At 35.8% G+C, this 9,543-nt stretch overlaps 1 protein-coding gene across 2 annotated transcripts; it reads left to right on the top strand.

The window, feature by feature from the left end:
- The first annotated feature begins 2,154 nt into the window (after positions 1-2,154).
- Positions 2,155-6,609, top strand: LOC109217441 (ubiquitin-conjugating enzyme E2 2). Of its 2 annotated transcripts, none has more exons than XM_019381688.1 (6): positions 2,155-2,329; positions 2,531-2,731; positions 2,820-2,845; positions 3,491-3,580; positions 5,041-5,129; positions 6,176-6,609. In XM_019381688.1, the coding sequence occupies exons 2-6, from the start codon at positions 2,607-2,609 to the stop codon at positions 6,302-6,304; spliced, it is 459 nt and encodes a 152-aa protein (XP_019237233.1). In that variant the 5' UTR covers positions 2,155-2,329; positions 2,531-2,606; the 3' UTR covers positions 6,305-6,609. The 2 variants fall into 2 exon arrangements, with proteins under 2 accessions (XP_019237233.1, XP_019237232.1); XM_019381687.1 differs by having other exon boundaries at positions 2,157-2,329; positions 2,598-2,731.
- The last annotated feature ends 2,934 nt before the right edge of the window (positions 6,610-9,543 follow it).

The following is a 9,543-nucleotide window of genomic DNA, read 5'->3' as shown; positions in this document are numbered from 1 at the left end:
TAGTTCGAACTTCCTTTAAAATTAGAATCGAGGTGTGCCATAGTGCAAAAATAGATAACCCATGGCCCTCGGGTAATAAATAATAACCCTTTTAAAATTGAGGTGTGCCATTAGTTGAACTTTCCATGGCCCTCGCAAACTTGAAAGTACGTAGTTGCTTTAGGCGCGTTAATTAATTAATTGTCATAGCTACGGGAACGGTTCCTGTGACGTAGTTGTGACGCATAATTACTAAAAATCCGGGGGTACATTTATGTGACCCGTCCACAATTTAATTTTTAAAATCAGACATGTTGCAGATTGTGGGTATGGTTCCCGTGACATGATTTGCAATATGCAACAATAATTATTAAAAGCGGTTAATAAGTAAAATTGTACCATAGGCTAAAACATGTATTAAAATCAAATAATAGGCCAATTATAGTAGTTTAAGCGACCGTGCTAGAACCACGGAATCCGGGGATGCCTAACACCTTCCCCCGGGTTAACAGAATTCCTTATTCAGAATTTCTGGTTCGCAGACTTCAAAAGGAAAGTCAAAATTTCCTCGATTTGGGATTTAAAATAAACCGGTGACTTGGGACACCAATTAAATATTCCAAGTGGTGACTCTGATAATCGAATAAATAATCACATTTCGAATAATGTCACTTTAATTGGAAAAACTCACTTATACTATCCCTCGGAGTGTGTAAAAAAGGAGGTGTAACAAATAGCTCTAGAATATGGATCTACGACGAAAGATATTGCCATATGACTTATAACTCTGCTATTATTTACTTCTTGCAGATAAAATTATATATATATTTAAGAAAGATGAAATTGCATATGCATTTACCAGCAGTTTTGTTAGTCCGCATTCTACTGCTTTTAATTAGTTTGTTGCATTCTTCAAGTTACATACGCACTATACGCTTCTTGGGAATAGTGGTAATACATTTTTACTATAACCGAATCATTTTAGGAGAGTAAAGGGACAAAGCAACCATCATTTTGATTAATGTGTCAATTCCTCCTAAGCTTTCCTCTATCTAATCCCATTTTTAAAAAAAAAAATCTAATCCCATTTAAATTTATTTTCACATCTTATAAATATTTTTATTTGAAAGTTATGTTGCCTTTATCTAAGTCCTATTTAGTTAAATAGGGAGAGAAGCAGAGCTCCTTGTTCTGATACACTAATGTGAAAAAAGGTAGCGACTCAATGAAGATATCAAACTCTAAATAATAATAATAATAATAATAATAATAATAAAATTCAGAACTATTTGAAAGTACAAGAGATATATGACCCTTTTTCCTTAATTTTATCACACTCGATTATCTAATTTTCATTCAGTGGATAAAAAATAGCATGACAACTTATTAAAGCTCTAAATTCTTTGTCTTTTTCCTTTTTGTTTTCTTATTATTTTTGTTTTTTGGTTAGTCCATTTTGATAATATTAAATTCAACTTAGCAGTACCAACTCTGTCATTTATACAAATCAATGGATTGATAAATCACCATCTTCGCTTCATATTTAAAGGGCATGCATTTGTGCCATTTTATAGTTTTGAGCTCTTAATACTTATTGATGAATAAAAGTAATAATTACTTATAGGTTTATATTATGAAGTTTAATTTTGTGCATGATATGCACATTCACATAAAAATGTGAGGCTTGAATATTCCTCTAAAAAAGAACAATCAACCTTGAGAAGACAATTATGTCATAGCGCAATTGATTAAGTTATGGATGAAGAATATAGGAAAAAAAAGTCGATCAAGAAATGCTGCTTTTCACGTCGTCTGTTGACAATCAAACTCAAGAAAATATACCAAAACTTAATTGGTAACATATGGCTAGAAAAATCGAGATTGAGTTGGTAGGAGAGTGTGCTTTTTACTTTATTTATAAGAAAAGTCTTAAAGTTACAAAGTAATACTAGCCTTTGGCATATTTAAGTATGTAATCTAAGATAAAATCAAATGTTTTTCAATTATGTAAGTATTAATTAATTTTAGTATATATTTTGTGAAAGGATGATATAAAGAAACTACTAGTATATATACGTGTTAATTTTTAATGTGCAACTTTTCCTAATAAAAAAATAAATAAGTATCCCCCTATTGGCACACTATCAGGCTATTAGCTGTAAGTACGCGCAACTGATGTATCAGGTCACGTATCTCACCAGCTTACATATCACGCAAACTCCGTATCTTCATTTCCTAATCCTATAAGCAGCTGACGCACAAGAAACTCTCAAGTCTTAACTGAACTCCATCCAAGCTCAATTTCAATCTCCTCGATTCTCTTTGAAATTCTTGCCGCTTCGTCACTCAGGTAATTTAATCTCCCTCATTTTCACATGATCCCTAAATTAATCAATGGTGATGTCTTGGACTACAAATTTATGCTATAATTTCATTTTTTTGTGGATCTAGGGTTTCCTAGTTTTAGTGTTTTCCACTCGGTTCGATTTATTGGCATGTGATTGCCTTATAATCTAAACTGCTATGTTAATTTAGTGGCTTATTAGTGTAGGGAGCTGAACTTTTGATTGTTTAAAGTTAAATTTGGCAAGTTGATGAATTGTGAGTTGTGGGATTAGGCGGTCAGGATGTCGACGCCGGCGAGGAAAAGATTGATGAGGGATTTTAAGAGGTTACAGCAGGATCCTCCTGCCGGCATCAGTGGTGCTCCGTATGACAACAATATTATGCTCTGGAATGCCGTTATATTCGGGTATCTGCAGGATCCTCTGCATCTTTTTTGTACTTTGTGCTGTAGTTTCTTTGTACTTATGAACTTTTCTTTTTTCTTTGAAATGCAGTCCTGATGATACACCTTGGGATGGAGGTAAATTGTTGCTCAGTTGCTGTCTTTGTTTCTCTCTCTTCATATTGATGCTTAAAATACGAACAGAAGCATTACTTTGAATCTTAGTCCATCATACGGATAGTTAGATACCTCCTAAGAATATTTGTGCAGTCAAATGCCACTTGCTATTTTCTACATTACTTTGTCATTTTTGTTATCGCGCTGTGAGTGAAGGGCATTTTGTCACTTGACTATGTGTGTTTTGTAAAGGGCATCTTGTCACTTGACTATGTGGATGAAACATTTTGTGTGGATCTCATCACTTCCATTTAAGTAAAGCATATTAGTTTAGTCCACTTTGGGTGCTTCGTTCGTAATGAAGAAGGTTTCTAGGAATCTGTTTCTGTGGTGCATGATAATAAATTAATATCTGATCCCGTCCGTGCTGAATATTCTTATTTGCTTCTAGGTGGTTAAGGTAGTTAGTCAGTTTTAAAAATATTTATTGTCGTTATTAAGATTTGCTCTCTCTTCTCTTTTCCATTCTTGTTTTTCCCCTTTCAATAAAATGAAGTATGAGCAGGCGCCTCTAGTTTGTATGGACAAGAACCATCAAAATTTATAGTCATGCCTTTCCACCCCAATTTTGACTATTAAATATGTGTTCTATAATTCTATTTACAGGTACGTTCAAGCTCACCCTTCAGTTTACAGAGGACTACCCCAACAAGCCTCCAACTGTGCGGTTTATTTCCAGGATGTTCCATCCAAATAGTAAGTAGCCCAAGTAATGTTGCTTTTATCTTTCTCTCCCTCTTTCTTCGCGTAGTTGTAGACCTTAGGAAAGGTAAAACTTTCAACTTTAAGCTTCGGTTGTTAATTGAGTTTATCTTGTTGGGATTTGTCTAGGAAGTGGTGTGACGACTAGTAGTATTGACAAGAGGTTATAGCAATTCAGAGACCTTTTAATATAGTTAGTATTGTGTCTCACACCGCGTACCGCGAGAAGGAAGCTAGCTTCTTAGATTTTTTATATCCCACACGGCCACACCTTCTGCATCAACACTTCAATCCCCATTTCAGTCGATTCCTTGTAGTGTGCTCTCTTCCTTTGTATCATCCTATCATGCCTTCACCACCAATAGGCCATTTCATATATCATTATTCTTAATCCTGTATTGCTAGTCTAACATCACCATTCTCTCTGAGACCTAATTCTCATGCCATCACTATACCTATAAAATATAGAATGTCCTTATAAAGAATGTAGAAAAATGTTTTTCTCCTTCATTCGTCTCAATCCATATTTGACTATTAGCATTGTTCTTCACAAAACATTCTCCTCCTTTAAAAATTTCAATTCCCAACCATTCAGACATATAGTATGTGGTATGTACTTATATTAGATAACATGTTTGGTAATTTAATTCACTCCTTAACTCTAAGAAATTATTGACTCCCCCATCCACTCAACCTTTTCAAAGGTCAGCCCAAATCTTTATCCTTGAACTTATATGAATGGTAATACCATATATATGTAATAGGCAACTCTGGCGTCGCTGTGTTAATGAGTCGTGTGATGTGACACTTTTTCCCCAGTAATGGTTGATGGAGATATTGCAAAAATCTTTGGTAATTACTATGGCTTAGAGTAATTCTCTGTTTCTTGAAATTCTTGATGAAGAGAGAATTAGCCATATTCTGGTAGCTGCCTGGGTTGTGCTTGTTTAATTGAATGTGTTTTGTGATTCATATGAGTGTTAAGTTATGTGTATGTGTTAAGGCCTGTAGCTCAGTATATCTCCCAACTTATACTAGATTAGTCCACATACTGTACTGCTTGTCAGTTGAAATTGTTTTGCTGCACCTATTTTTCTTATCTTCTATTTTCACCTGACCAAGCAATACGAGTACCATAATCTTTTATGCCCAGTTTTGACTAAACAGCCCATGCAATCTGAGCAATGTGATCTTTTATGTTCAAGTATTGGCTTTTGAGAGAGCTCATCTTATGTGTGTATACCAATTAGGTTTTATGTCTTTATTTTCATTTGTGCCATTGTGCAGAAGTTAATCCTAGATCTCCCACGTCATTCAAAATGGCTACTTCTTGCCTTTTGTATTAGCCTCGATTCTACTCTACTTTTCAAATAAAGACTTGATTCTACTTTATCATGCAAAGCAAAAATTTGACTTTAGTTTTGCTGATTTCTCATATCTTATCTATTGCTCAGTTTACGCCGATGGAAGTATATGCTTGGACATACTGCAAAATCAGTGGAGTCCTATATATGACGTAGCTGCTATACTTACTTCAATCCAGGTATGTTGAAATTGTTATTATATTTACATCATTATGCCTTATGTGTATACAGAATATTGGAGAAACATAGCGTGAAAAGCATCTTTCATTTTATTTCCTTGGTGTGTGTGTGTGTGTTTTCCCATGCAGAATAATGGACATCCTGGTATTGGCATTTATTTTAGACACATCATAGACCATCTCTTTTGTCCCCACCTTGATTAGCTTTGTAGCTTTGTGTCCTTTTATACTTCATATTCTGTACTGATAGTATACTACTATTAAGACATGATATTCTTGGTGGTCAAGTAGCTCCTTGGATGTAGGTGTTAGTGGACACGTATAGATTATGTGTTCCTTTGCATTTCTCTGTTTGAACTGGTGGCAGAGTAGTGTACAATGATGAGAACAGGATATCTGTTATTTTGGATAAGTTGGGAATGCAGGCTTCATTTTTTGGTCCAAATTAGATGATAAAAGATGTTCATAGATGCTATATACTGTGCTTGATATCATTTTCACTAGTAGAAAATTAACTTATTCAACAAATTAATAATATAACAGAAAAGAATCAATCCAAAGCAAACAGGTCCTTGTTCTTAGAACATTGATTATGTCTATAAATGCTTAAGAGGCATTTTTTTTTTTTTGGTTAAATTTATTTGGTTCAAACAATTTTACTTGGGTTCAATTCCATCTGAGACACTGCTCAGTTGGTGCCTGTCTGTCTTAGCTGCTCAATATCATTCTGTCTATTTCATTATGTTTCACCTAGGCACTAATCTTGGGAGTTCAAAAGATCTGTCACCGCCATATTTTTGTTATCTTTCCATAAAGGTCCAGTTCAGTTTTTGGTGGTCAGTAGTGTTTTCTATTTCTGAATCTTATCATTTGTTTGTAAAATTTAATTGATGTCTGGTGTGGGACCAAGATAGTCAAGTCAATTCCCATTAACCAAACTCGGTAATAAACGTGGGCTGGAGTAAATGAAACTGAACCGAGAAAGCATTAGCATTAGCATGTCTGCTTGTAAACGGCCCCTAATGTGTGACTTTTTCCAAATGCAGTCTTTGCTCTGTGATCCAAACCCAAACTCGCCAGCAAATTCAGAAGCAGCACGCATGTTTAGTGAGAATAAGCGCGAGTACAACAGGAAGGTGCGTGAGATTGTTGAGCAGAGCTGGACAGCAGACTAACATCTCTCAGGCTGAATCTGTTATGGGAGATTTTCCTGGTAGGGATGCCTGTGTCAAGCTGAAAACTTTTCAGTGCTGTTGCTACATTAAAAATAAATGTAGCAGGAAATTGTCCGTTTATGTGTTGTAGGAAACTCTGATTGCCTTAATCTTCATGTTCTGCTACTCGACCATGAGACATTGTACATATGATCTCTTGTATCCAAATTATTTGAAGCTCTCTTCTGTTGGTCCTATGAGACCGAATGAAAAATGGATAAACATCTGATATTTTTGTTTAGCAATTTAATTCACTGTGAATGCAATATCATTCATCTATCATTGTCCGATGGAGCAAGTAAATAATAGGTAGATTTGGGCTTTTAACACCAAGTAATTGAGGAGATAAGTCAAAAATCTTCTGCCTGTCTGAGTGTCGCTGTAAAGATCTAAGTTGCACATATTTCTTGGCTAATTTTAATTTCAGGCCATAGGATCTGTTAAATGGGTATTGCAGAATTGCAGGACCATCAATGTTGAATTATCACCCAATATTGGAGCTGCAGTGACTGTTATAGTGCGGTTCTTAGTTGGAGGCGCATACAATGACATCCAAAGGGATGGTTACATTACTAGATGTTGCAAGAAGTAGGTTGTGGTTTTACTTGCCGCAACTGTCAAACAATTATGAAACGTCATGAAGGAGTAGAATATTTGCCTTTTTGTGTGGTCGCAGTAATTGAATAGCTTCGGATTAAAAAAATAGTACTAAATGAAGAGCAATGGAAAATTTTATTTTGTGTCTCATACAACTGACACTAATTGTATGAGACATCTTTTTTGTCTCACAGTTTTGTGGACCCAGAAGTGTAAGATTTGGGGTCCTGAGAGAAAAAGGAGTCTCACACAACTAATGTAAGTTGTGTGAGGCACACAATAAAAGAGCATCTGGATTTAGGCGAGGTAGTGGCTATTGATCTTTTATTATTTGATTCCTAATTATAATCTTTTCCGTAGATGAGTTTTACAGGTGTGCAGCTGAAATACCCACTGCTTGCCTCCATGGTGTGTATTGACTAAGAAGAGCTATATAAGCAGTTAAATCTGTTTCAGCTGGTATGGCTGGTAATGATGAGTCAGGGTTTGAGGCGAAGGACATCAGAAGATGGATTGCCCATAAGGAGGAGGTTTTAGGGATTGGAAACAGCAACTGGTTTGATACGCTTTTTCATGTTAAGGTAGATGACAAGAATCTATCTGGCAACATAAGATGATCACTAGACTAGGATATTTGGCTCTCTCGACCCTCGATTACTAAGATCTCTGTGTCGTCGTCGTGTTGGTTTAACAATTACCTTTGATAACGATTGTTTATTGTTTTGAAGTCCACATATTCATGATCGTTATTGTATAGGGTCAAATTTAACCCTCAGTATCTCTACGCCAGCGGGCGCGCCCAATGAGTGTACGCCGACCAACGTAGCGGGTACAACTCGGCCGTGAGGACGAAAGCGGCATCGTTTAGAACTCGGCGTCTACACTAGAAAGACGTTACCTATCTCTGTAACTTTTTGATTCTTTCGAGGAAGGTCTTCTATTATATAAAGGAGACCTCCACATTGTAAAGAGGGATCTATCTGAACAAATACAACTCTCTCATTTTCTATCTTTCTCTCTCTATATCTCTACTTCCGATTAATATATCTTTTGAACATACATTGTCATCCTTCTAACACTGGATCTATAACAAACATTATCATCTTTGCATCTCTAGAATTATTATATTTGATTACGATTTACCCTTCCTCTATTTTTTGATTGTTTTATCGCTTACAAAGTGCATCAACAACTTTTCCATTATGTGTGTGTATATTTTTCCTCACAAATTTCGGATTGAGGGTGAGCAGGAGACAACTGGATGATGCTCCTTATTGTTGTATTTAATCGCTGTCTGTTAGCATGGCTGTCGGTTTTGTGTGACAGAAAATCCTATAATTACCTTATTTTTCTAAACCGAGTCGGTGAACGGTAACACTCGTGAAGTTGGTCACAAGGAAAACGCACGGTGGGAAACAAAAGGAAAAGGACATTTTCTCTTGGATACCAGATAAGTCCGTCATTACACTTGTTAGCTATGCGTTACTTGCATTTTACAAGCATCTAAAACTGTCGGTAGTATATACTGTTTGCCTCGCAACCACATGGAACTCTATAATACATTCCATTGCTTTACGATTGAGACTGTCTCTCTCGTGATGTTGGTCACAAGGAAAACGCGCAGTGGGATGATGCAGAAAAAATAACCTTTACCCCTTGTTAAGCTAAGCTTGGCAATTTACGAGGATCTACCATTGTCGGTGGATTCATTGGCATATACTCCTCGTCTTGCCAACACAGGGACCTCTACTACATTCATTGCTATACACGTCGTCTATATTATATGACATGCTTTTTTAGTTTAACTCTTTGATGTTTGAAATCTATTGGTTGAGCTAATTCCATTTCGTGTCATAGAAAGCTTACTACGGTTTCAATCCTCTCTATCAAAAGGACTGGACTTTATTCTCAAGACTCGAACCAGAAACTTTTGATTAAGAGTGAATGACTTTTTATTATTCCACCACCCTTTACTGGTAATATAACATGCTATAACAATTGAATCTCCCGAGCTGCACTACGTAGGTCTCTAACGTATCATTGTTGACGAGCGACACTTGCTCAATCGAACAATTAGATGGTACAATTAGATGGTACAATCAGTCTCGATTCACTGAAGTATCATGATGGTAAATAGCAACACAAGAAAAAGAGAATTTACCGTTGTTCAGACAGGAAGAATCCTTTATGAAGTCTACACGTTTAGGTTAGAGTTTGAAGCCATTCAATTCATCTAAAAGAGCCAACTAAGGAGTGATATTTATGTCTGTTGATAAGGAAACACGTATAATTCTACAGGAACCGTGTCGATTCCTGATCCCTTTCTCTTATTTTCTTGTACAAAGAAAGAAGGAAAAAGTAAAATCATTGAAGAAAACCAATGTACATAATATGTATTTGAATTTTTGACAGGGATGTAGAAAGAATTAATTTTGTTAATAACGGTAGTTAAAGAATTTTGCTGCAATCCATTTGTAGTATAAGAAAAATTGGGAAATGCAAGATGAAATTGCGGTTCGTTTGGCAAGTAAAAAAGAAAGCACATGGCCTATAGGTAAGTTGAGGAATAATGAGAAGAGTCAGTTTGTTTGGTGTACCTAATG

The sequence above is a fragment of the Nicotiana attenuata genome, unplaced genomic scaffold (genome assembly GCF_001879085.1).
Source record: "Nicotiana attenuata strain UT unplaced genomic scaffold, NIATTr2, whole genome shotgun sequence".
NCBI classification, from domain to species: Eukaryota; Viridiplantae; Streptophyta; class Magnoliopsida; order Solanales; family Solanaceae; genus Nicotiana; species Nicotiana attenuata.
Note: the sequence above shows the minus strand (reverse complement) of the source record. Positions and strands in the feature narration are given on the sequence as shown.

Bases quoted from the DNA above. Each gene is read 5' to 3' on its own strand.
- LOC109217441 (XM_019381688.1), top strand. From the start codon at position 2,607: ATGTCGACGCCGGCGAGGAAAAGATTGATGAGGGATTTTAAGAGGTTA. The intron at 2,732-2,819 runs GTATCTGCAGGA...TTTGAAATGCAG, and splicing joins TGGAATGCCGTTATATTCGG to TCCTGATGATACACCTTGGG. The intron at 5,130-6,175 runs GTATGTTGAAAT...TTCCAAATGCAG, and splicing joins CTATACTTACTTCAATCCAG to TCTTTGCTCTGTGATCCAAA.